The sequence below is a fragment of the Acomys minous genome (genome assembly GCF_964271855.1).
Source record: "Acomys minous genome assembly, chromosome: 16".
In the NCBI taxonomy this organism is placed as follows: Eukaryota; Metazoa; Chordata; class Mammalia; order Rodentia; family Muridae; genus Acomys; species Acomys minous.
In genome coordinates this window covers 51,002,978-51,030,376 of record NC_140498.1, presented here as the reverse complement: position 1 = coordinate 51,030,376, position 27,399 = coordinate 51,002,978, and the positions used below count along the sequence as shown (strand labels likewise).

Below are 27,399 nucleotides of genomic sequence, written 5' to 3'. Positions count from 1 at the left end.
CTAAGAATCTGCTTCAAAAAGGGCACAGATGTTCCGAGGCATGCTTCCCAGGGCAGGTGGCCCAAGAGCCTTGGGGATCCCTGGGGATGCTAACCCAGTTCCCACCACTGAAGCCCACAGTTTTAACAAGCATCTCTGACCACACGTCACAGCACAGGTATGGAGGTCAGAGGGGACACGGGACTCAGACTGTCAGGCCTTCATGCAAGTGACTGTAACCTCCAGGCCTTTTCTCCAGCCCCTGACTGATAGCCGGTAAAACTCTGTCAGAGAGTAGGACTGACTTTGGCTCAGGGCTCCAATGCACTGATCTGTTGTTTCTGAGCCCGAGGCGGGTAGAGTGCCACAGGGACGGCAGGGCACCTAAAGCCCATTGAACTCTGAGGCCCAGGCCTCTGACTGTACCCACTCTCGTCAGAGTTAATCAGCCTTAACCCACTGTGCCTCCCGTGCTGCTTGGCTGATATGGAGGTCCCTGTGAAGAAGAGTGCACTTGGAATCCAGCAGGCCTTGCTGGTGTGACAAACAACTGGGATCAGAGAGAGAGAGAGCAGGAAGTGGGGAGGACACATGTGTGCCCCAAGGAAGTCCTAGCAATGTGTCAACCTGTGGTACAGGTACAGCAACTAAGGGGACGCTTCCCTCAGTTACTGTGTAAGCCAGCTGCCTTCCCTGGATGTGGCTGGAGAGGCCATAGGATGCTGCTGAAGTCATAGGCAGCTATGAACTGCCTGATCCAGGTGCTGGGGACTGAACTCACGTTCTCTGTGAGAACAGCCAAGCACTCCTCACCAGTGAGCACCCTCTCCAGCCTGGATTTGGGTTTTTGAGAATTTATCTAAAGAGCCAGACATGGTGATGCAGGCCTTTGATCCCAGCACTTGGGGAGGCAGAGGCAGGTGGATCAATGTGAGTTCAAGGCTAACCTGGTCTACAAAGCCAATCTGGGATAGCCAAGATAACACATGTCTCAAAACATGGTGCCAGGCTCAGGGCAGACTTACCAGCTTTCCGAGTGTCAGTGGGGGCACCTGTGGACACCGTGCCTCTTGCTAAGTCCAGGTTGGTTTCATCTCTGCCTTCCCGTTCTTCAGGGACCACCATGCTAGCTTTCTCCCTGCGGGAACAAATACCATAGGTGTCACATGACTAATCTCAACATTCTAGATTCACCTTTAGAAAAATCTACTCTCTAAGATGCTGGCTGGAGGGGCGCACACCTGTAATTCTAGCACTAGAGGCTGAGGCAAGAGCACTGTTTGTGACACACGACTGGAGTGGTAAAAGTGCGTGCAAGAAATACGTTAGAAATGAACAAGCACACAGGAAGGATTGGGGCAGGAAGAGGGGCTTGGCTGGGCTTTCGTTTTCCACCCTCTAGAGTTCAAAGAAACAGGGTTTTTTTGTTTTTTGGGTTTTTTTTTTCTTTTTGTTTTTTTGTAGTCCTGGCTGTCTTGGACTCGCTTTGTAGACCAGGCTGGCCTCGAACTCACAGAGATCTGCTCTGCGTCTGCCTCAGAGTACTGGGATTAATAGCATGTGCCACAAAGAAGCAGCTCTTCTAGTTTCTGTTATGAGACTGAGACTGCCTGGACCTGCTGTAAGGCTGAGGCATTGTCAGCACTGAATAACACACTAAATCATGCAATGTCAGATATTTTTCAGAGCCTTAAGTTGGGAGGGTTCAGTCAGTGATTAAGAGAAAGAAAATGAAAACTCAGACACAATGGAACTCTGACTGAAAACCCGCAGGTGGGAGGTCCCATCAGATGCCGTCAGTTTCAAAGGAGGATCAAGGTCAATACAAGAAAAAACTCTATGTCAGGGATTACAACAGATAACCAACATCTGGGGAACGAGTGGGGACAGCAGCCTCTCCTTGTGGGCTTGCTTGAAAGCACCACCTGTTGTAGGTGCTCAGGATATAAAGGTGCTCGGTGGGCTGGCAAGATGGCTAAGTGGGTAACGGTGCTTGCCACTGAGCCTGGGTACCCAAGTTCAAGCTCCAGAACACACTTGCTAGAAGGAGAACTGACTCCTGCAAGTTGCCCTCTGACCTCCACACGGTGTACATGCATACATGCATGAATATAGACATAGACACACATGAACTAAGTAAACAAATGTAACAAAAATGATGATCATACAATCCTTCTAGTCTTCTGAGTAACCAAATATCTCATACATGCGGGTTAGGAGGACCGTGCCATCTGCTAGGACTTGCCAGATATCACTGCATCAGGTAAGTCTCTGTATCCCCGCAGTGAGCTGGGGGTCCAGACATCACTGCATCAGCTAAGTCTCTGGATCCCCACAGTGAGCTGGGGGTCCAGACATCAGTGCATCAGGTTAAGTCTCTGCATCCTCACAGTGAGCTGGGGGTCCAAACATCTCTGCATCAGCTAAGTCTCTGTATCCCCACAGCGAGCTGGGGGTCCAGACATCACTGCATCAGCTAAGTCTCTGTATCCCCACAGCGAGCTGGGGGTCCAGACATCACTGCATCAGGTAAGTCTCTGCATCCTCACAGTGAGCTGGGGGTCCAGACATCACTGCATCAGCTAAGTCTCTGTATCCCCACAGTGAGCTGGGGGTCCAGACATCACTGCATCAGCTAAGTCTCTGCATCCTCACAGTGAGCTGGGGGTCCAGACATCTCTGCATCAGCTAAGTCTCTGTATCCCCACAGTGAGCTGGGGGTCCAGACATCACTGCATCAGGTAAGTCTCTGGATCCCCACAGTGAGCTGGGGGTCCAGACATCTCTGCATCAGGTAAGTCTCTGGATCCCCACAGTGAGCTGGGGGTCCAGACATCTCTGCATCAGGTAAGTCTCTGGATCCCCGCAATGAGCTGGGGGCCCTATGCCTTTAAGCATGTGATGATTAACTGGAGAGATGCGGGTGCTACGTGTCTAGTCTGTGCCTATGGGACAGAACATGGGCACCTGGACCTCTCTTCTCTCGAGGCTTGTAGCAGAGCTGACGAGGCAGAGCCACCATGAACAAACACACAGAACTGAGAACTTGAGCAGACACTGGCGCTGGGGAAGGCAGGAGCTGCCTAGAGGGGTATTGTCTCCACCAGGGTCAGAACAGCACGCATTTCCTGGGGAGGAAACAGGGCAGGACTGCGAAGAACAGAACACACATGGTCTACAAGAGCACGCGCCGGAGGAAAGGTAAATTAGAATCCTCCACGGCACGGAACAACCCACGAGTACAGAGCTGTTGCTCGTCCAGCCTGGGGGACAGACAAGGGCTTGGTTCTGTTTTCCTTGCCATCCTGTAGGCCAGGGCCAAGGGCTGTGAGCAAACCTTTGCCTGGCAGTGACCCCAGCAGCACCTGCTGCTCACACCAATGTACCTGAGACGATGAAGGCCAAACACTCAAGAACACAGCCAGCAGATCCTCAGTATCTTTTTCTCTAACATTTTTGCTTTGTCTCTTTATTTCTGCCACTTTCACACGCCAAACTACAGGCCACACAGGGGAGGAGCCGGGGGGTGGGGGGGTGGGGGTGGGGGCTTCCTGCCGATAGATAACAAGTCAGGGGCGGGAACCTGGTTCTTATTGGCAGTGTGACCTGGAGTAAGGCATGCAGTGGCTCCCTGCCTCGGTTTTTGTCTTCTCTGTAAAATGGGGATAAGGGCACTAGAATGTACTGGAAGAGGCTGACTATGGGATGCGTGTTCTGCACTGGGAGCAGCTCTGCTACAGGAAGTGATGCCCTCAGTGCCCCTGGCCTGCCTCCCGGTTATCCAGGGTCACACTAAGAAGCCAAAGGTCCGCTTTCAAAGGAGGCTGGCGCTGTTCCCACTTCTGAGAAAATTTACACCCCAGAAAGGAACTGCAGACCATGAAGGAAGCAGGTCTCACTGAGCAGACACAATCAGCTTAGCACATTTACCACTACCAAGAGCACCGTCCTTCACCTACATCACTCAACAGCTACCCGAGCTGCGCTGTGACAGACTGAGACAGTTAAGAAGAGTCCCAGGTACTAAGGTTTTCTACCGTTGCTCTGCTGTCTCAATGCTTTTTCCCTTCCCGTGTGGCCTGGGCTTCCTGGAGTGCAGGACGGCGGCCCAGGCATGCCCCCTCCTGCAGTACTCCAGCAAAGTCAAGCGATCTTGGCCCTTCACTGTGAGCAGCTGGCCTGACCACCAGGCAGCAGCTCCCTTCTTCCCCAGCAGTCGAATCTGCTCCCTCCCTTGTCTGCAGTCTCCTTATCTCTACAGCAGCTAAGTGGTCCTCATCTGCTGCCTGCCCGCCTGATCCATTCCTCTCTGGTTATTTTAAACAGTGCTCGCAGCATCACCCATGGAGGTCTTGGCAAGAATCGGTTCTCTTGTCACAGTAAATTTTCTCCTAAGTTCAGGCGAAGTGCAAATGACCTACTGGCAAAGTACTCCGTACGTGGCTTTGCTTTGTAATTTTAAAAACAAACAGCACCGCCCAACCTTCTGGGAAAGTAAGCGTCCTAAGACCACTCGATCGTTATGCAATGCCTATTTATAATAAGCAGGCACTGAGTTTAAACAAAAGTGATGCTAGGTTTTAGGTAAAATACCAATCAAATGGCAGTGTGTTTTCTTGCAGACTGGGCACATGCATGCTACGTGCGTCCTTTACCCTGATGATGCTCCCATCTCTAATGAGCATTTTGTACAAGCCAGAGAGGCATGGAGGTGAGAGCGCATGCCCACTATTGACTCCAAGCACCCCTTTGTTCAGGTAGGCTCCTTGATGAACCAGGCAAGAGGCAGGAGCTGCAAGATCCAAGTCTGGAGCACAGAACTCTAGGGGATCCCAGCCTCACTGCCTGTCAGGTCCTTGGAGACCAGGGACGGGAGGGAGAAGTGCTACCTGAGCAGAGCAGGGGTCACAGCTAGAGTTCAGTCAGCTTCCGCTGACGGTGACTGCTGGGGTGTGCCTGATTTTGCTGTCAGGATGCAGTTGGAGGGATGAAGTCAGTCACATGGGTGCTGTGCCTACGAGATGTCCCTGCTGCTGTGTCTGCATGTGCCGTGGCACACGGTGGGTGGTAGAACTGAGTGCACCTCCATGACTCCAGATGACGTCACTCCTGCTTGTTTCCTCAGCTTCACACTGTGGCTTCCCCTGCTGATTGTCATCTGTGTTCTTTTGGTGTGACAAACCTTCTAGGCAGATGATCACTGACTGGAGAGTGACCCTGGGGACCCTGACCCAGGAAAACCAAGGATCTAATAAGGATACCTCAGTTCCGGGTGCTCATTTGCAATTTGGTAACAATTACTTCGATCAGAGAAAAGCTAGCTGATAGACATTTTAAACCAACGAAAGCACTTTAGGGAGGCGCTGGCCCGCTCCGGATGGCGCCACGTGGGACTCATGCATCTCCTACGTATTTCCCTCGGCTGCCCCTTTCTCTCCATCAGCCCGTTTTTGCTGCCACCTTCTCCCAGCAGACAACTGCATTCCCGTTTCCTTTCACAGACATCTTTACAAACGTAAGAGCCTCGTGCCACCTAGAATGCGCAGTGCTGCCAGCGTCCTCTGGGCTCTCCTACGCACCTGTGCTCAACACAACCCCTTTCTCACAGCGTTTGCATATACTAGATGTCCAATAAGTAACCTCACTGTTGGAGACTCGGGAGCTGAAGGTCTAGAGGACAGGCAGGGGCCCCAAGAACTGTGACTAAGCATCGTCTGTGTAGTAACTGTCCTATTATAACACTACTTCTGAAATAGCCTTTCAACACACACATACACCCACCCCACCCCCACACATACAGTATACAATAGAAACAATCCCACAGTGCAGTTCCATAGGCTAAGAGAACCGAGCAACAGGCTAGCATACAAGGAAACACCACTATTCTAGAAGATGTAAAGAACCATTTCTAGAAATGTCTGTGCTGGACTAACTTGGACATATAGACTCTGAGCACCAACAGCCAGCCCTGAAGGATACTGTCCACTCTGAGATTCTGTCCAGCTCTGTGCTAGGCTTACTGCCACTGTACGCCACCAATGCCCATGGCGCAGAAATCCTCTGATGAAGACGTAGCCCTCTGTTTTCCGTGGCCCAGGCTTTCTCTGGTCTCAGCCTGGTGACGTCATCCTTGGATCGTCAGCTCACTGCAATCTATTGGTATGGCTCTTGCTGGGTCATCTGACCTCCCAGAAGCTTAGGGAGCCAACCAGTTTGTGACTGTCCCATGAACAGCTCCTTCTGTTAAGCCAACAAGCATCTTCTACCAGGATTGGTAACATGATACCCACACTAGATATACGTGTTCAGAAAAACAGCACATCCTTAGTGTGATGCTAGTTACAGTGCTGAGACTGGGGGTGGGGGCAGGGCATAAAGCACTTCCCAGTTCATGACAAAGTAGCAGCCCACCTAAACAAGAGAGGTTTGTTGGTAGTGCTGGCTGTCCTGGACTCACTTTGTAGACTAGACTGTCCTTGAACTCACAGCAATCCACCTGCCTTTGATTCCACAAGTGTTGGGATTAAAGGCATGTGTTACCATGCTTGGTTAACAGAGATTTTATATGGAGGGAAAAACCACAATTTAAAAAGAAGGCCCCTTGAGCAGAGTTAGAGAAAATTCCCTCCTAAAACAGTGTTTTGTGGCTTGTCTGGTGCTGCACACGACAGACAAAACAGTTTCTCTTACACATTTCTGATACGGAAAATCTGAAATTCAAACACTTTGCAGCGTTTGTAAAGTGTTTGGCACAGGAGGAAAATTCCACGTCCAATCCCGTTTTCGTGGCACCTACGGAAGTGCCCAGCTTGCTGCTTCCAACCTGTGCCTTCAGGCCACAAGTCTAAAAGACACAGGGACTTCATGTTCAGGATTAGATCCTGTGTCTAATACAACTTATTACGCACATTAAAACGTCACAGAATTGGAAATCTTCTGGTTCATGTATTTCAGGTAAGAGATATAGCTCAGAGTCTATTCACTAAGCCCACACTAAGCAATTACAGGGGTGAGAGAGATGGGAGCGTGAGCCAGGAAGCAAGCTGCCAATTACTCCCGCCAGTGACGCCCGTCCCGCCTCGCCGTGGCCCTGGAAGGACAGCGTGTGCGGTCCCTGCCGGCTGCCCACCTCACCTTATGAGCTTTTCAAAAGCTTCCTTTTCTTTCCGCAGAGCGGTCAGGTAGCGCTGCTCTTCCGTGGAGCCTCCGTATATAAGAAAGTAAACCCTGTGGGTTAAGACAGAACTCTCTTAGGTTGTGACGATGCCTTCTTCCTCCCTGGAAGGGGCAGCAGTGGCGCATCTACAGCTCAAACAACAGACGGCCAGGAAGTTGGGTGCCCAGCTCCTCGAGGCACATGAGGCACCGGCCACCTTGTGAGGGGGGACACAGTGCCATCTGTAAGGTCCTGGCATTGTTACCCTGGGATGTTTTGTTTTCTTTTCAGCAAACGCAGGAACCCAGTTCAGATGAACACTGAAATATAACCAGAGGATGAGAATTCTTTCTTCATAACTATAAACAATACAAACGAAACCCACAAAATCTCTTAGAGGCTTCTTTTTTCAACTTTTTTCTTTAAACTTCTGCCAAGTGATAGCTTAGAAGTTGGAAACCATCCCTGGAACCAGCTTAAGGAGATTCAGTATTGGCAACAAGCAAGCAAATCCAACATCTAAGACCTTTACCCTCCGTACTTTCTCAGTTCCCTTTATGCACGCCACAGCAGAACGGGGCCAGGAACGTCTTTTAAAAACACATGGGTAGGATCAGAAATCTCATGTTTAAAAAAAAAACCAACACATTTTGCCTCTAAAGAGCTTTGCTTTGGAGCTAGACAGATGGCTTGTTGGTGAGGCGTGCTTCCTGTTTTAGAGGACCCATGTTCCACTCCCAGCACCCATGTTGGGTGGCTCGTAGCTGCCTCGAACCCCAGCTTTTATACTCTCCTCTGGCATCTTTGGCAACTGGAACACACACACACACACACACACACACACACACACACACCATTAAAAATAAATGTTTAAGGCGGTGTGGTGGCACACACCTGTAATCCCAGCACTCAGGAAGGCAGAGGCAGGTGGATCTCTGTGAGTTCAAGGTCAGTCTGTCTACAAAGTGAGTCCAGGACAGTCAAGGCTACACAGAGAAACCCTGTCTCAAAAACAAACAAATAAAACAAAAAACAAAAAATGTTAAAAACAAAAACAAAAACAAAAAACAAAAAACAAAAACCCTGGAGAGCTTGCTTTTTTCTCATTTGTGACTGGGGCTGAACTAAGTGCCTTGGGCTGCCACCTACCCTCCTAGAGGGATTTCCTTTTTGAGCCTGCTTTACTTTTAGCACAAATCTTCCCAGACTATCTTACTTTGAAGTAGAGGGGAAGGCCAGTGGGTGAATTAGGAGATTTCAGCCATGTGACTAGTGCCAATCAATTGCCATTTCTTGGCCTGAGTTTTCCACCGAGAGAGTGAGCTGTTGAATTCCCAGGTCTCTTCTGTCCCTGACATTTCGATTTCAAATAGGACAGCATCCTGTTCGTGGGTAAGAAGCTTGGTGCATGCAGGCTACCGGGGAGCCGAGGGCCAGCAGGCTGGGTGGCTGACCAGTGGTCTTACCCCTGGGCCCCCACTGACCCACCGCTAGTGCGGCTGCTCTCAAAGTCTGCCTTAGTTACCCTGCTACAAAGGCTTCTCTTGGCTCTGTTGCTGGTTCAGACTGAGTTCGGGATATTAGTTTTGATGTTGATTTCTCTTTAGTTATCTGGAGAGAAAGAACACTGTATTCTTTGGGAGGGAGGCATCACTTTCTCATGTGATAGATTGGTAGATTTTTAAAGATATTTCTAGAAACACCCCCACCCCCAAACTTGGTACAGTAATTCCTAAAACATGTTAGTTTTATGAGAAAGAAATTCAGGTCACTTTTTCAGAGTGGGAGCCATGAGATGGGTGGGGTGGGGTGGGGGTGGGAGTGGGGTGGGTGGGGGTGGGGGTGCTGTGGGTAGGGTGGGGTGGGGTGGGGTGGGGTGGGTAGGGTGGGGGTGCTGTGGGTAGGGTGGGGGTGGGAGTGGGGTGGGTGGGGGTGGGGGTGCTGTGGGTAGGGTGGGGTGGGGTGGGGTGGGGTGGGTAGGGTGGGGGTGCTGTGGGTAGGGTGGGGTGGGGTGGGGGTGCAGTGGGTAGGGTGGGGTGGGGGTGCTGTGGGTAGGGTGGGGTGGGGGTGGGGTGGGGTGGGGGTGCTGTGGGTAGGGTGGGGTGGGGGTGGGGTGGGGTGGGGTGGGGATGCAGTGGGTAGGGTGGGGTGGGATGGCTCAATAGGTAGAAGTGCTTCCTGTCTAATCTGGATGCAGCCCCTAGAGCCCACACAAAGGGGGCAGGCATCAACGAACTCCTGCAAGCTGTCAAGGTGTGTACACACTCACACACATAATGAAAAAAAATCTTTAAGCCTTTACAGGGTGTTTTAGAAGATTAATAACACTTGGCTAAGCCATTAGTATATTACCTTTGATATTACACAGAAAATTATAAATTTTCTAGACTTTCCAGATACTGTACCTGTAATTGACACACTCAGACATAAAGAAAGAATATGAGCAGGGGCAGGGAAACCGCCAGGGGTGCTGGAGGCTTCGCAGTTCAGCCGGCATGGCTGACATCCGTCTGGAGTGCTTTCTCCCATTCACCAGAAAGCAGTGTCAAACCAGCCTCACCGCGGGCCAAAGGTAAGGAAACCACCGTGCAGGCCACACAGGGTTTGCCCTAAAGCCTGCAGAACTGTCAGGCACAGACTTGCCTCAGCGGTTTTCCAGGCCTGCTGGCCCTGTAGACCTCCAGCTGCCGGACAAAGGTGAGCTCTGAGTCGTACAGAACCACGTATCTGGGTTCCACTTCGTGCAATACCCGCGTCAGGGCATAGGGGTCGCTGCACCCCAGAAGCGGATGGATGATGGTCAGGGGCTCTTTGAGGAGGCCATAGGCCGCATCGGATGACAAATTTAAATCAAAGGACTCATGCTGTATCTCTCCCCCGCAGCCTTCTGGGCTACTGCCGGCTTGTCTGTGCCGGCTTTCCTCCGCAGCCCCTTCCTCTGGCGGCTCCTCAGCAGGCGCCATCACTTGCGTCAGAGTCAGCTCTCGCTTCTTCCTTTTGGGAGCCCCTTTTTTGGTAGAAGCACGTTCTTTGTTTTGGGCGTCTTTGCATCTTTTGTCAGATTTCATATTTCTCTTTGGGCCGTCCCCTTTTCTAAAATTCACCCACACTTCTTCGGCTTTGCTGTCCTTCTCAAAGGTTTTCCTGTAGAGCCGCAGTAGGAAGGCTTCTGCGCCCTCGGTTAGATAGTCTCTCAGCTGGCAGCACGTGCGGTCATCGCTTGCACAAATCAGCACCTGGCCTGCAAGCAGAGAGAACACACGTTTGCTCGCTCACTCCCCTCCATGGCGCCTTTGGGACACCCTGGGTCTCCTGTATCCTTCTTCTAAGGGAGGACATCTTACCCTCATTAAAGAACCCAATTTACAAACTGTTCGAAAAGGGGTCGTCATCACATGCTTTCCTCTGGACCACTCCACGGGGTGATGCTCAAGCCGAAGCCAGAACTATTTAGGCTAGTGACAAGCTACAATGGAGGCTTTAATGATGCTTCAAATGAAAAATTTTCTAGAAGCTTCCAGACACCAAAAGACATTCCAAATGGATTATGAAGTCAAATGTCAAATCTTAAATCATAAGAAAGGATGGCTTGTCTTCACTCCCACAAGATGGAGTGATTTTCTAGTCTTAAATGTACAAGAGTAATTCTCAGAGAAGATTGCATCTAATGGCTGATTACAGAGCAATAAGAACAGCATTAAAAGCTCTGAAGACGGAAATCAGCTATGATAACTGTCACCATTATTACTAAGGAGAAAGGAGCAGAGGAACTGTGGTGTAGTTTAAGCTGGGTGACGGAAATCAGAAAACATGCAGCTGAGAGCAGGGAGATTACTAACATAAAAATCTAAGATGTCTTCTCAAATTAATAAAGCTGCTATATATGTGTGAGACATGTAATGCAGAGAACTGCCAGTTACAGTTAGCTACATAACTATAATCCCAGTGTCAGAACGTGCCCGGAAGCCCAGCATTTAGGAGGCCGAGGCCGAAGGCCTGCTCAAGTTCAAGGCCAGTCTGGCTTACAAAGCGAGTTTCTAGTTAGCTGCTTGGGAACTGTGCAGTCAAGTTATAAAGTCACAAAACCTGTTGAGTTTTAACTAATTAAATTAAATTATTTAGTGTGTGTGCCCAGGTCAGAGAACCCTGCTTTCTTCCTCCACCATGCGGGATTGAGCTCGGGCTGTGTGGTCTGGCAGCAAAGGCCCTTACCCACCCCGCCATCTCACCAGTCCCTCATGATGCTTTGAGAATAAGCTTTTGTGCTGGACCACATGCATTGCTGTCCTTGACTGCAGAGCAAGGGCTGGCACACACGGCCAAATGACCTTAACAATGTGCAGTGGAAAACACATTGTTCAAGAAGGAAAACCACTAGTGTCAACATCATCTGGCTCAGGGGACTTGTAACCTGCCCCCCCTCAGGGGACTCACAACCCCCCAGGGGAAATGTAACCCCCTCTGAGGGGAATCGTACACCCCCAGGAGACTCATAACGACCCCCTTTATTTTATTATTCTTTCACTTTATCTAAGTGACCATCTGTGGTGTTAGGTCTTAGATCACAGTACTGTAAGTTCTGGGTGACTATCACCAGGATCTACTAATACAAGGATTGAATGCTTTAAAAAAAAAAAGTCTATTTACTTATTTTATCTGTGCATATACCTGAACGCAGGGACTAGATCCCCGTGGAGCCAGAGTTACAAGCGGCCTTGAGCTGTGTAACGTGGTACCTACCTTTCCTCCCTTGCAAGAGCAGCAAGTGCTCTTAACTGCGGAGCCATCTCTCCAGCCCCTGGGGTGACTTCAGAGAAACTAACCATTTACGTTGTGCACAAAGCAATTGGCTTCACTACGGTATTTGCACAGTGTCATTACATTTTGTTCTCATTTTCCTGGGACCCTCCACATCACCCTACTTGCCTTCATGACTTTGTAGTTCAAAGATTCACTCAGTATTTTCAAACATTTGGATTTACTCTCTATCTAGCTTTATTTTTAATTTACAGTTCTGGCTCAGTCTCCTGTGCTAATCCGTTAGCACGCTCATGTTTGAAAAGGGGAGGCCTACCTAGAACTGTAATTGTTTTCCTAGGACTCAATCAATAGAGGTGGTCAGGCTTCTTTGGAAAGACATGTGGCTGGTCATATAAAACAGGAAAACCATTAGCGGATTCCTTGGAGATTGTAGATTTGAAACCTGGTGACTATCTGCCTGGAAATTTTCTGATTCTTTACATAGAGGCCCCGAGAAGCCGTGCAAGTGGAGAATGTGCTTTGTGAACTCATGACTCAACCCTGAGAAAAGCCCAGCAAATGAACAAACTGCAGGGTCCCCAGTTGCAGGGCACTGGCATCTAACGGATATATGCTGCGCAGGGTTTGGGACACCCACCTGGAACCCAGTCCTAGGAAGCAGGAGACCCAGAAGCCCGAGGCCAGCCTCAGTGCATGGCAAGCGCAGAGCTAATCTGGCCGATGAGTTCTTGTCTCAGAACCAACAAGCACGAGTATGCCAACGGCACCACCGCCCTCGCTCCTACCTGGGCCACCAAGGGCTTCGCTCTCCTTGTTTTCTGCTTCAATTTCTTTCAGGACTTCAGTTAGCGCCTCCCACTTTGGATTGCTTTCTAGGACCAGTTCCTTTTTTGTTTCTGTGTAGAAATAAAAACACAGCCTCATTCTGCACGTTCAGCTAAAACCATGCTGAGGGAGAGCTTTCCCACGACAGAAAGCTAGCACCACCTCGAATGGATGCGTCCGTACCCATTCTTCTACCATGTTACACAGGGTCTGCTTCCCTAGAAAAGCTTGCTGACAAGCCACGTGAGAGGTCACGGGAGGACAGGCCGTGTGGATGGCCGACAGAGATGGTTCTGTGCTGTCACGTGCCATGCTGTGTATATAAGCTGCTACACAAAGCAAGGATAGGCACCACCAATATGTATCTACCCACCCACCCACCCATCCATCCATCCACCTATCTATCATGTATGTATGTATGTATGTATGTATGTATGTATCTATCTATCTATCTATCTATCTATCTATCTATCTATCTATCTATCCCCCCTCTCTCTCTGGCTTTTTGAGACAGGGTTTCTCTGTGTAGCCCTGGCTGTCCTAGACTCTCTCTGTAGACCAGGCTGGTCTTGAACTCAGAGATCCACCTGCCTCTGCCTATCAAGGGCTGGGATTAAAGATCTGTGCCACTATTGCCAGGCAATATTTATTATTTCTAATAGGCTTGTGCTTTCTACAGTCCTGAACATGGATAAAAGCAGATAACTAATTTTTTTATTCTATAAGTATTCAAACAGATTATAAACATACCATTTTGAATAGATCTTTAAATTAGGCAGAAACAAGTATTAACTATCCCATCCCAGGCCTTAGAAAAAGTGCTCCTTGATGCTTACTAAACAGAAACTGGAATCAAATCTACAGTTACCTCTACCTAGAGTATTTATATTCTTTAAAGGTTGCAAAGAAGGTTAAAATGTTTCACTATGGCTCTAAGTGCCCCAGACAGTAATGGCTAAAACATTCCTGTGGTATAGTAACTAGGCTCTTGACTGCTGTCTGGCCTTTGGCACTGGAGCTCTTGGCAATGACTCTCATCCTGGTTTCAGGGCATGCTTTCCCCCCACACCACACACATCTACATGTGTAACAGATTTTACATTTGCTTTAAGCTGACACCTGCTTCCACTCCAATATGAACAGAGACGAGGTGAACGCCTTACCTTGCCCTTCTGCACTTGTCATCTTTTCGGACGTTTTGGCCTTTTTGCTCAGTTTGGCGTCAGGAACATGATAAACTCGTGCGCGAGCATTCACAAACATGGAAGTGCTAGCGTCCAGGAAAAGCCAGCCTAACACAATGGGTTTGAAAAAAGGGCTTAGATTTGTGGCAATTTAAAACAGTCTAATGGCCACATGGCCCACATAGACCACTGGCTGCCATCTTGCTTTCACAACTGTGCCTTAGTTTCTCTTACTGGTATGGCCTCTCCTTGGCTAGACCCAGCGCCTCCTTCAGGACGCCGCATAGGACTGAGATCTCAAAGTTCCACAGTAATTCTAAGATAACCATGTTGACATTTCCAAGAGGGTAGTGGAACTCCACAGGTAACTGCACAAACCAAGGCAGTGGTACCAAGTACTGCCAACTAATGAGTCCTTTTCTTGTGCACCCCTATAGTTCATTTCTTTTGTGTGCACATGCTACTGGGGACTATACCCCAGCTAGGTATGTGCTGTACCACGGTGCTATGTCCCGATTTCTGTTCTTTGTTACTTGAGACTGTCCTGAAGAAGCAGTAAAAATTATTTGTTGTATAAATGTTGACCCTAGGGCTCAAGGGCTCCAGGGTCTTGGTTAGTTGGCATAATATCACGGTACATGTATGTATTTCTAAACAAATCTAATAAGTCTTTGAAATTCTTGCAGATGAAACCCATCCCTTGGGGCTTTTGAGTAAACTTAATTTTAAGTCCCTACCAACTAGGGGCCTGTTTCCACATTGGAGACTGTCTGCACTCCAGTCCTCTCTGGAAGGGAAGCTGCTGGGCACAGGGATGAGGATGAGCTAAGTAGGCGGGAGCACTAGCTGTCAATAAAGCTCCCCAGCCTTGCGCAGCACATGGGCTACAACTTCTAACAGGGAGCTGAATATAGCAGTCCTTCCATTAACACTTTATTCAAGTCAGCTCCCAGGTAATATTAGGATTTTTATCTCACACCTGAATTCTGACCGAATGCCTTCTCTGTTGCTCTCAGAGATTCCAGAAGATTAAGAAATGTAACACAATCATACTGAGAGAGGTACTGCAGTAGAGTTCTTAGGATCTTCAAATCTTGCACCAAGGACTTAGTCTTGGCTCCAAGCTGGTGCCACAAAGGGTCCAAGTAATGGCGGATTGTCTGAAAAGGAATATAATTTACTATTGCTAAAATATGTTCAGCGTAGTTTTTAACAGAGCCATACTGTCAATAAGGTTATTCACTGGATATGTAAAAACATATTTAAAATGCTAAATGTTTTATTACTCATATTTTACTACAATAATGTTCCCTAAATATTTCTTTACAAGGAAGAGGGTTAGGGAATTTCAGGTCACAAAATCCTAATAATGTTTTAATTTTTCAAGCATAATGTCTTACTACTACAATACAGATGGGTTTAATCTCCCTTATCAACATTACTGTCAAGGGGCTGGGGAGATGGCTCAGTGGGTAATAATGTCCACTGTGCAAGAAGGAGGATCTGAGTTCAGATCCCTAGCACCCTGCAGCTAGGAGGGGCAAAGGCAGGAAGACCTCTGGGCTGTCCGCCTAGCTCTACAGTCAGTGAAAGACCCTCTTCTCAGGGAAATGAGACAAAGAAGTGATAGGTCACTCTGTGTCTTCTCTGGCCTCTGTACATTCAGGAGCATGTGCAACACGTGCGCGCGCACACACACACATAGTAGTGCATGCACATATATGCAGATATATACAAACACATATGTACATATGCACCATAGACAGAAATGGCCCGCTATGTATCAGCAAACCAGCAATTTGTTCTTGTGAACAGAAACAGCAGTGTCATGGGGCACCTCTCTGATACACTGAGCAGATATTGCATCTGGGTAACCTTATAATTCATGTTCCAGCCTGGGATGTATGTAACAAGAAGCCAGACACTACAGGCTTACAGACAGGCCAGAGCCACTCTACAACAGCAGACTACTTTTGTTAAAAGATGTGCAGACCCTCTAGTTTTGTTTTACCTGATGCAAGCTCTTTCTATATTTAGATGTGATCAATGTAACAATCCTCGACTCTCAACAGTCAGCGACATCAGACAGGAATCAGTGTTCAATAAAGCACTGTGCCTTTCTAGGGCAGGCTTGTTACCGCCACACTAAGGGATGTACACTTTCAGATGAAGAAAGAGAGCACAGGACACACAGGATCCATTGTGAGCATTTCACAGCCGACCGACCTCTTCCATACACTCCCAGTGACACAGAGACTCAGCCAGAGTTTAAAAGGCAGTAGCATGTCCTAAGACAATGTGGCCTGGACTCTCTCTATCCCTCACCACAGGACTGAGCTCTTACATATTTTGTATCAGGCTGTGGTGGAACAAACAAACAAACAAACAAACAAAAACAACAAAAAACAGAGTCCTTGAGCTAAAGATTCAACATTTCTTTGGTTCAGAATGCAATCTTGAGATAGAACACAGGTCTCCATAATAAAAATCGCCTTTAATCCAAGCACTTGGGAGACAGAGGCAGGAGGATCTCCATGAGTTCCAGGCCAGCCAGGGATACACAGTGAGACCCTATCTCAAAACACCAGCTCCTCCAAAAAAAAATCCAACAAAAAAAGTACCCAACTTCCTATTTTAAAAAGTCGGTAAATTCAGGGAGGTGCAATATGAAACATTCGTTTGTAGATTTTGTGTCTACAGATACCCAGATACTGTCAGTTTGGAACAAAGAGATTGATTATACTTACAGTAAGACATTCACTGTGTAATTGAAAAAGCCAGCCTTATGCTTACATGCCAAACACAGATGTCACTGCAAATTACTATTTCCCAGGAGGCAAAACACTTGCCTACAAAGGACTCGGCGAATATTCAAATGCCTTGATTCTTGAAAATGACAACCTAAGCAGCTGTGCCTCAAAAGGAAGAAAAGCAGCAGACCTTGTCAAACGGCTTCCCGAGAGCGTTTTCGAGCGACAGGTCTTCTACTTCGAGTGATGGGTTGTGGCACTTCAGTTCCTTCAGGCAGGCGTTCAAGATGTCCAGGATGGCTGTCTGGATGGCCAGCATGGCGGGGGTCATGGACACGTGAATTTCTACAACTTCAGGCTTGTGTTGTTCTAAGAACGAGTTGACTGCTACATGGAACCTAAGGAGACACGATTGCCAAACAGTTTCTAGCTTCAAACAATACGGAGGCAAAATAATCGATGGGAAGAAGAAGCATCACTCAAGCAAGGCAGGCTCAGAACACGAGTGTCAGGCCAACCCGGTCTACTCTATGACAGTGTTGGCTGTCACAGAGTGAGGGAACACAGCCCCATTCCATGGGTTTCTACTATCTATGGCTGCCTAGTGTTCTTAAAAACAAATCAACCAAAAAAACCTACTGCACTTCTTTCCTGTGCACGTGCCATAGTGCATGTGTGGAGGAAGTGGGACAATCACGTGGGTCCTGGGATAGAACTTGGGTCATCAAGGTTGGTAGCTAGCACCTTGTCACCTCACCCCTACTCTTTTTGAGAGATGTATTTATTTATTTATTTATGTGTGTGTGTGTGTGTGTGTGTGTGTGTGTGTGCGCACTCAGAGCTTGGAGGACAACCCATAGTCAGTTCTCTCCTTCCATGTGGTTCGCAGGGATTGAAGCCAGGCAACACATTTACCCTTGGGTGAACCTGTCAGCCTTTGTGCCTCTAACAGCAGAGCTAAGCTAACTATCTAGTCATTTACAGGCAGGCTTTACTTCTGAAATAAGGAACAATTAAACAAAAGAATAATTGTACGCTTCACAAAACTGAAACACACACACACACACACACACACACACACACACACACCACACGTATTTAAAAAGGTTCTCACAGCCAGGACGGCAAATTTCAATTGTATTCTATCAACAGCATTAATGTACAGCTAAGTTAAGGCTCTTCTGCTCACAAAACATGTCATGTGATGTCATTACCTTGGCCATAGGTAAAGCTTCTTCACAAAGAGGTTCCTCATCACTCTTTCCACATGACAGAAACCAGTGTCAAAGGCAACAGCGTTGTCTGTGAAAGCTTTGATGAAGCCACGCTTGTTTTTCTGGCGGAAGAGACGCAGGATGAAGGCTTCTTGGCAGGACTCAATGATCCTGTGCGCTCTGTACACGAGGATGCCTGTTGGGGGTTGTATTCATCAGGGCTCTCTAGTGCAACAGAGCTTAGAGGATGGCTAGCCCTCTCTATAGAAAGGGGATTCATTAGAGTGCAACAGGAACCCTAAGACAGGGGTGGTGTGTTATTCAGGTCACTATCGCTAGGATGAAACACTACGACCAAAAGCAAGTTGGGGAGGAAAGGGTTTCTTCGACTTACATCACTATTCATCAACGAAGGGAGTCAGGGCAGGAACCTGGAGGCAGGAGCTGATACAGAGGCCATGGAGGGTGATGCTTACTGGATTGCTCAACCTGGACCACCAGCCCAGGGACGGCAGCACCCACCATGGTCTGGCCCCTTCTAAATCAATCATTAATTAAGAAAATGCCTTATGGGCTTGGGTATAGCCTGATTTTATTGAGGCATTTTCTCAAATGAGGCTCCTCCCTCGCCAATGATGCTAGCTTGTGTCAAGTGGATGTAAAACTAGCCAACACAGGTGGTGGTCTGTATTTTAGCTTCAGTGATTAAGTGTGGAAATGGAAAGTGAAGGGAGTGAGTCTCCAGAACCACAAGGCGGCCAGGCTGAGGGATAGATAAAGAGCACAGGTCTTGAATAAAGGGCTACATAAAACAGCTTCATTTTAACAAGTCTGGGTAGCATGTGCATCCCATCAGAAAAGTCAGCTTTGAGGATACAGTCAATAAAAAGGTAAAGGTAAAACTTTGATGAGCAAACTTAACGCACCATCTCGTTTTGTTTGTAGAGGCAGGCACTTGATATTTAACCTAGCCTGGGATCCTCCTGCCTCAGCCTCCTGAGTACTGGGATTACTGGCCTGCACCACCACGCCTGGCAATACATGCCTATTGTGTCCACATGGTACAGAGCCCATGAATCTTAAAAACAAGAGCAGGGGCTGAAGAGATGGCTCAGTGGATAAAGCACTTGCCATGTAGGTGTGAAGACCGGAGCCTGGATCCCAGAAGCCATCTCCCAGCCAGGTGGGCGTGGATCCACCTGCACCCGGGAGGCAGAGGGACAGGATCTCCTAAGCAAGCTGTTAGCTAAATGAGCCAGGGCTGCCATGACCCTGTCTCAATAAACAAAGCAGAGAGGGGCTGAGGAAGACATCTGAGGCCAACTTTTCGGTCTCCACACACATCATCAGCGCAGGGTAGGAGCTCCTTGTGAGACAGGAGAGCGTGGTCCCATGATGGACCCAACTTTGGCAGTTTCAGTCAACAACCTACCAAGGTCAGCTCAGAGTGGGTGTGACTCAGATTGTGCAGGCCTAGTCCAGGTGACTGATGGTGTAATACTGACATCTAGTGGTGGTTTCTAGACGTTCTCATGTCTACTTACACAACATAGACCATAAGGGCTTTAGATGCACCAATATCTCCAGCTGCAAAAAGGCAACTATTTGGTATTCTTTATTGGGACTTTACTGTGTTCAGGCAGCACAGAAATGCTACCATTCTAAGAGATACTATTTTCATTTTTTTTCTTTAAAAAATATATATTACTTCACGTGTATGGTGTCCTGCCTGCTTGTATGTTGGTGTACCACCTGCATTCAGTGCCCTTGAAGGCCAGAAGAGGGTGTCAGATTTCCTGGGACTAGAGTAAAGATAGTGTGAACCACCATGTGGGTGCTGGGAATCGAACTAAGATCCTCTGCAAGAGCAGCCAGGGCTCTTAACCACTGAGCCATCGCTCCAGCCCCTAAGATACTATTTTCTTGAGTTAAGAAATGAGAAAACTGGACTAAAGCTGGACATCAAGAACAGAAACAAGAAAAAGCCTGTAAACTCATGGAAACTGAAAAATTCTGTTTAATGACAGGTACATCAAGACAGAAATAATGAAAGAAATTAAAGGCTGTGTGCAGTGGCGCATGCCTGCAATCTCAGCACTTGGGGAGGCAGAGGCAGGTGGATCTCTGTGAGTTTGAGGCCAGCCTGGTCTATAAAGCAAGTCCAGGACAGCCAGGGCTACACAGAGAGACCTTGTCTTGGGGCGGGCGTGGGGGAGGGAGGAGTGAAAGAAATTAAAGACTTTCTAGAATTGAATAAAAATGAAAACATCACATTTCCAGAGTCATGGAACACAATGATTAAGAGGAAAGTCCACAGCACTAGGTGACTACATAAAACAAAACAAAATAAAAAAAAAAACCAAAAAATAATTGGAGAGCTCTCATACTAGCAACTTAACAGCACACCTGAAAGTTCTAGAACAAAAAGAAGCAAGCACACCGAAGAGGAGTAGACAGCAAGAAATAATCAAAATTGAGGGCTGAAATCAGTAAAATAAAAACAAAAAGAACAATACAATGAAACAAATAGTTGAATCTTTGAGAAAAATCAACAAGTTAGACAAAGCCTTATCTAAACTAACCAAAAGACAGAAAATACACATATTAAGAAGACCAGAAACAGAAAGGGGGACATAACAACAGACACTGAAGAAATCCAGAGAATCATAAGGACACACTTTAAAACCCTGTACTCCACCAAACTGGAACATATAAAAGAAATGGATAATTTTCTTGATAGGTGCCATTTACCAAAGTTTAATTGTGACCAGATAAACAAATTAAATAGACCCATAACCCCTAAGGAAATAGAAGGAGTCATTAAAAGTCTCCCAATCAGAAAACAGCCCAGGGTTGATTTTAGCTCAGGATTCCATCAGACTTTCAATGAAGAACTAATGATACTCCTCAAATTATCCACAAAATAGAAGCAAAAGGAATACTGCCCAATTCATTTTATTATGAAGCTGCAGTTTCCCTGATACCCAAACCACATAAAGACTCAATAAAGAGAATTGCAGACCAATCTCCAATTTGATCCTAGATGCAAAAATATTAAATAAAATACTTGCAAATTGAATTCATGAACACATGAAAAACATCATCCACCATGATCAAGTAGGCTTCATCCCAGAGACGCAGGAGTGGTTTAACAAATAAAACCTGTGAATGCAATTCACCATAGAAATAAACTGAGACAAAACAAAACAATACAAAACAAAACCACATGCTCATCTTATTACATGCTGAAAAAGACTTTAACAAAATCCAACACCCCTTCATGACAAAAGTACTGGAGATATTAGAGATATAAGGGACACACCTCACCCTAATAAAAGATATTTACAGCAAGCCGAGAGCCAACATCAAAGTAAAGAGAGAGAAACTCAAAGCAGTCCCACTAAAATCAGGACCAAGACAAGGCTGCCCACTCTCTCCAGATCTATTTAATATACTACTTGAAGTTCCAGCTAGAGCAATAAGACAATTAAAGGAGATCAAGGGGATACAAATTGGAAAGCAAGAAGTCAAAGTATTGTTATTTGCAGATGGTATGAGAGTATACACAAGTGAAACTAAAAGTCCTACCAGGGAACTAACTCCTCAGTTGACAACACCTTCAGCAAAGTGGCTGGATACAAGACTAACTAAAAAAAAAAAAAAAAAAAAAAAATCAGTTGTTCTTCTGTACACAAACAACAAATAGACTGAGGAAGAAACCAGGGAAGCTACACCCTTCACACTAATATAAAGTATCTTGGTGTAACTCTAACCAATGAAAGACCTGTGTGACAGGAACTTCAAGTCTCTGAAGAGAGAAACTGAAGAAGATATGGAAGATGGAAAGATCTGCCATGTTCATGGATCAGGAGGATTAACATAGTAAAAATGGCCATCTTACCAAAAGCACTGTACAGATTCAACCCAACCCTCATCAAATTCTCACAGTTCTTTACAGACCTAGAAAGGACAACTGTCAACTTTATATAGAAAACCAAAAAACCTAGGGTACCTAAAACAATCTGGAACAATAAAAGAACCGCTGGACGTATCTCCATCCCTGATCTCAAGGCGTACTAAAGAGCAACAGTAACAAAAACCGCATGGTGTTGGCATAGAAACAGACATGTTAATCAACGAGATTGAACTGAAGACATAGACATAAATCCACACACCTATGGACATTTGATTTCTGATAAAGAAGCCAGAAATACATACTGGAAAAAAAAGAAAGCATCTTGGACAAATGGTGCTGGTCACACTGGTCAGCCTGGAGAAGAATGCAAATAGATCCATACTTAGCGCCTTGCACAAAACTCAAGTCCATGTGGATTAAAGACCGCAACATAAGATGAGACGCACTGAACCTGGAGAAGGTTGCCTTGTCCATCCTCCATAGGAGGGCTTTCACCTCGCCTTACTGCATCTTGGTTTGTACTATCTGGCTGTGGTCTCTTGGAGGTCTGCTCTTTTCTGACGAGGAAATGGAGGGGGAGTGGATCTGGGGAGGAACTAGGAGGAGAGGAGGGAGGGAAAACTATGATTGGGGTGTATCGTAAAGGAGAGAAGAGTATATTTTTAATTTTAAAAAAATGAGAAAAATGAAGTTTAGGAAAATTAAGGATCTTGTTTGTGAGCGGGGTCAGGCTCAAGACACTGTCTAAGACAATGAAAAATTCTGAAAAGAATGACAAAAGCTCCATCCTTAGCCCCAGGAATCCACCAGCTGTTCACTCCCTCACCCATTAACTGGCTCTCGTGATGCTTCCAAGTCCAACAAAACCAGGTGGGCACAACAGGAAGCGTGCTTGGGTCTCTCGGTTTCCTGCCCTCCTGACACTCACTGGTCAGCACCATACAGGCAGCTGGACAGCGGTCATCAAACGCTGGCGGCATGGACCGCCATTCAGCCCGTAATGAACAAGTGCTTCCTGGTACAAAGCTTATCTTATGGGTGAGCCAGATACAAACAGGTAAGTGTAGCATAGTGTTTTGAGTGCTCTGGGTAGAGAGGCAGTGGGCACTTTAATGGCAGAGTGGCAGGGCTCTTATGTCAGCTTCAGGAAATCAGAGGTTTCTGATGGGACAAACAACAATTAAAATCAATTTTCTCTATACTACTTCTAGCAGAAATTATCTCCCACCTTCCCCTTCTAAAGTACTAAGTAACTATTAAGTTTAATTTAAATCATAGGAAAATGAAGGAAAGTATATTTATAAAGAATATTGATAAACACATCAAGTCTGGCTATACCCAAAATGCAAATGCCTGTCAATTACAACATTACTGGAAGTAAGACTGGAAAACAAGGGGGCCACGTCTTACACACAGTCACATGCTGCGCAATGATGCTACAACTGGCAATGGACTGTAAGGTTAAAACAGAACTGAAATACCCATGTTTCTGTAGGTACACCCCTGTCAGAGCATGACGCTTTATATGCCAGTACAAATACTGTGGCTGGAGAGAGGGCTCAGCAGTTAAAATCACGTATTCTTTCAGAGGACCCAGGTTCGATTCCCAGTACCTCCATGGTGGCTCACAACCATCTATATAACTCTGGTTCCAGGATTCTAATACGCTCTTCTGACCTCTGCAGGTACTAGGCAAACATGCAGGCAAAACATCCTTGAATGTAAAAGATACAAATTAAAGATATCTAAAGCAAATACACCACTGCACCACTAGCCACATAACATGCCATGCATACAATTATGTGCAATGTACATAATCCTAGTAATATGTTAAATGACTGTATACGGCACTATTCTTATTTTAGAGGCCTCCCTTCTACTTATAAAAACCAATTAGCTGTAAAACAGCAGTAGTGGTGGCATCAGGTCCAAACAGCCCGTTTGCTATGTCTCTTGGTTACACCATTTATTTTTACTTTAAAAATTATGTATATATGTTTGTGTGTGTGTGTGTGTGTGTGTGTGTGTGTGTGTGTGTGTGTGTGTGTGTGACTGGGTAGCGGCAGGTGGTGTGGTTTGTGCCATTTGAGTCCAGCACTCTCAGCAGGCCAAAGAAGGAATCGGATGCCCCTGAGTTGGAGTTATGGGCAGTTGTGAGCCACCTGGCATGGGTGCTGGGAACAGGGCTTTGGTACCCTGCAAGTGCAGTGAACACCTTTAACCTCTGATCCACCTCTCCAGCCCATCCACGCAGGTTTTGGTATGTAAGCTCTAAGGCCTTCATATCATAGCTGAATCATACAGCCTCAAAACCTGTCGCCAGGAAGTGGCCGCAACCTTACTTATGCCATAACTACTGCTGAGCATCTATAATGTGTCAGCTGCTAGGTCAACAGCTTAAGCACAGTGCTTGGTAATAAGAGACAGTTTAGCATTTAGAGGAGGAGAAAGGCTAAAATAAAAATATTCATACTGCATATAGGGTTTCAAATTCTTACCAGTTATTAAATCTGAAGGTATTCTATCAGTCAAGAAGTCAACCACAAGTATCCGGCTTGTTGCAAATATAATACCGCCCTGTGTGTAGACTTCGTAGCGACTGTTACTTGCAATTTCATTTGTCACACGTCGAGGGAGGTGTTCAACTCCGTCTATCTTCAGCTGACTGATAAAATATTCCTAAATCAAAGTAAACCCATCAGTAAGCTGGTTAATAGAGGACAGGGTACTTTAAAAATAGGTCACAGGGATTCAAAATGGTGTCTTCATCCTCCAGAGCTCATGGACACCACAGCCATACAAAAACTAAGTCACGTCTTTGCACCCGTCAGCCAATCAGGTTACGCTAACTACCCATCAGCCAATCAGGTTACTCTAATCGAGGCGCTTGCTCAGCTGTGCTTCAGAGTTTACACCAATAATCGTGTTTCCGTCATTATTTGCATTTCCACATGAAACACCAAAACATAACCGTTTAAAACCTCAGGTTAGAAGTTTTCGACTACCTAGAAACTATTTCCCGCCAAAGCCATGTTTTAAGGCAGCGCCCTCTGTGAGGTAGGGGGCTTGTCTCTGCAGATGCCGCTTTAGACTGTTAGTTCTGTACTGGTGCTTCCTGGAGAGAATTCAGAATGTCCGCAGGTTCCATGACCACTTTCCTGGGCATCTTGCATGGCATGAAGTCCCCTAGGGCAATCCAACAGGGCCTTGGCCTTTAAAGGACCTAGGGGACCATCAGATTTCTCGTGCTAGGCTATGTCTCCAACTCAGCATCCCCCACCAAGGTGTACTGCATTCCACGTTCCTCGGGATCATCTATTCTCTTAACCCGGATTATCTCTCCCTTAGCCTTAGCTTCCAGTCCCATTTCTCCCTAATCTTATTTCCTCAGTCCTTCTTTTGTGAGAACTCAAGGTCTCTATTTTCTATCACTCACACAGACCCTGCCATCCCTATCATCATCGTACCCGCACCGCACCACCCCCCCCTCCCCCCGCCGCCAGCCCAGACGGAGTTTCTCTGTGTAGCCTTAGCTGTCCTAGACTCTCTTTGTAGACCAGGCTGGCCTTGAACTCTCAGTGATCCACCTGCCTCTGCCTCCTGAGTGCCGGGATTAAAGGCAATGCGCCACTACTCCCGGCCTCATCATTGTCCTTTTAGAAATTCCACTCTGTCCCCAGAAACAAGCTTAACACCCAACTTCCAGACTCACACATTATTTCTACCCAGATTGCTTCTGACAGCTTCATTCCTTCGCAGTGAAATCAAACCCACGCTCCTACCACACTCCTTTTCAGTGCCATAAAGTGTGTGAGACCTTTATTCTCAGTGTCCTCGAGCTGTGTCTGGGCCCCGTACCTCCCTCAAGGACCTTTAGTCAATGCCCTCTCGGGTCAAGCGAGGAACCCAAGACTTCGTTGGGTCGCGACGTTCCATCCTCCGCAGGGTCCTCTCGCAGCGTCAGAACCCTGGATCGCCTTTCAAGGACCCTCACTTAATGCCCTCCCATGTTATGGTAGCCACTTGGACTTCCCTGGGGTTCCCTTCCCTCCTTTGTAGCGTCCTAGAACTATGTAGGTGGCCCGTATCTCCCCCTGGGACCTTGATTCGTTCCCTCTCGTGTCCCCTCGAGACCTGCACCGGCTCGGACGTCCCCACGCCCCCGGGTCCACTCATCTGGCTCTCGCACCTCCTCGGCCGGCTGCGTGTTGAGCACCAGCACCAGGCAGGCTGGGTGGCAGTGCAGCCGCAGGAAATGGTAGAGGAGACGGTCGGCGCCGAGCCCGCGGGCGCACACCACCAGCCCGTCGCTGTCGAGCAGTTCCAGCACCTGCTGCCTCTCGTACTCCAGCAGCGGAGCCATGGCCTTCCGTCTGCCGGGAAGGCCCTTCTCCATGGGCGCTCTTCCGGGGCAGCGGAAGACGGGGACGGAAAGAGCCGAGTAAAGCCGAGCGCAGGCCGAACGCGGGGGCGGGGGCGGGGGCGGGGCGGGGGCGGGGAACGCCCAGGCTGGAGGAGCCTGGAACGAAGGTAGCTGCAACTGCGCAGTCTGAGCCGAGAGTAGGCGGGACTTAGCCGAAGGGAGCCGAGTACAAGAGAACCGAAGAAGAGCCGAGGTGGGAGCAAATGTGGCCCGAATGTCCCCGAGCCAGAGGGCCGGATCCAGCCGAATTCAGCCGAGAGGTGCCGAATGCAGTCGAAGGCCTGAACGCGGGTAAAGGTGTCGAGTTAGCACGGCAATCGGGAGACTTCGGGTTTCCCCAGCCTTTCGTTCTTTAGACCTAGAACATAAACTAACAAAACACAAAACAACGAAGTCTAATCGGCGTAATCCTCCAGTGTCTACAGTTCAGAATCTTAGCTGCCAATATTCCAAGTGCACCCAGAATCAACACCGCTTTCCCAGGGTGCGGTGTAGTCTCTACTTTTGCAATTATCTCCTCCACCGCCTCGAAATTTTTGAATAAGCTCAAGACTTTATGAATTTCTGTTCATTGTTTGCAAAGGTCTTGAATACAATAAGCTGTTTTACGAAGTGACTATCGGGTGCCAGCTGCAGCTGCGTTCGCCTTCCGCTAGAGGGACATCTTGGGTCGTGTTTGTAACTGCCTGGACATGTCAGGTAAGCAATCTAGGAGAACTAAGCCCACTCCCCTTTACTGTTAGCTCATAAGAAATAAAGTAAAGCCCAAATGACTGTGCCTTTACACAGGAATAACAACGGTCAACATCACGAAAGCCATACTTTTTAGTGTCCCTTACCCTGCCCTATGCTCAATATGCGCAAATACACACATGCCCCTGTGCATAGCAAATAATAAATAACCCAGATTTGAAACTTGAGTTTTGGTTTATCCGGGTGGGACAGACTTCAATCCCAGTTTATCGAGATGGTGACGTAAATTCAAGGCCAGCCTGAGCTACAGGTGGGGACCTCCAACAGAAAGTGCCGAGTTATATCTCACTGGTAGATCTTGAGTTTGTCACGGATGTTTCACAAATCTCTGATGTAATAATCTTCTAAAGTCCTTTACGTGGCAGGGTTTTCTGTAATGCGGATGCACATGGTTTATCTATTGACTTAAGTGGGAACATTTAGTCGGCCCCCACGTTT

The 27,399-nt window shown here is 47.3% G+C and overlaps 2 protein-coding genes across 3 annotated transcripts in view; one reads left to right on the top strand and one right to left on the bottom strand.

Moving 5' to 3' along the window:
- ERCC4 (ERCC excision repair 4, endonuclease catalytic subunit) overlaps positions 1-26,205 on the bottom strand; it is a 32,479-nt gene extending 6,274 nt beyond the window's left edge. Inside the window, exons 1-10 of one of the 2 annotated variants that reach the window (XM_084764769.1) lie at positions 25,975-26,205; positions 24,284-24,464; positions 17,870-18,065; positions 16,846-17,053; positions 14,885-15,065; positions 13,885-14,013; positions 12,682-12,792; positions 9,779-10,376; positions 7,114-7,206; positions 1,005-1,117 (exon numbers count right to left, since the gene is read on the bottom strand). In XM_084764769.1, the coding sequence (XP_084620895.1) occupies positions 1,005-1,117; positions 7,114-7,206; positions 9,779-10,376; positions 12,682-12,792; positions 13,885-14,013; positions 14,885-15,065; positions 16,846-17,053; positions 17,870-18,065; positions 24,284-24,464; positions 25,975-26,181 (2,017 nt within the window). In that variant the 5' untranslated portion in view covers positions 26,182-26,205. Of the gene's footprint in view, positions 1-1,004; positions 1,118-7,113; positions 7,207-9,778; positions 10,377-12,681; positions 12,793-13,884; positions 14,014-14,884; positions 15,066-16,845; positions 17,054-17,869; positions 18,066-24,283; positions 24,465-25,974 lie in introns of those variants that run through there. The other variant, XM_084764770.1, reaches the window with a different exon arrangement.
- Positions 26,206-26,392: 187 nt separating this feature from the next.
- The window catches only part of LOC311586290 (uncharacterized protein), a gene marked incomplete at its 3' end in the record, with an annotated part of 76,384 nt that continues 75,377 nt past the window's right edge, over positions 26,393-27,399 (top strand). Inside the window, exons 1-2 of the mRNA XM_084762261.1 lie at positions 26,393-26,499; positions 26,792-26,907. Coding sequence (XP_084618387.1) covers positions 26,412-26,499; positions 26,792-26,907 — 204 coding nt within the window. The 5' untranslated portion in view covers positions 26,393-26,411. The remainder of the gene's footprint in view (positions 26,500-26,791; positions 26,908-27,399) is intronic.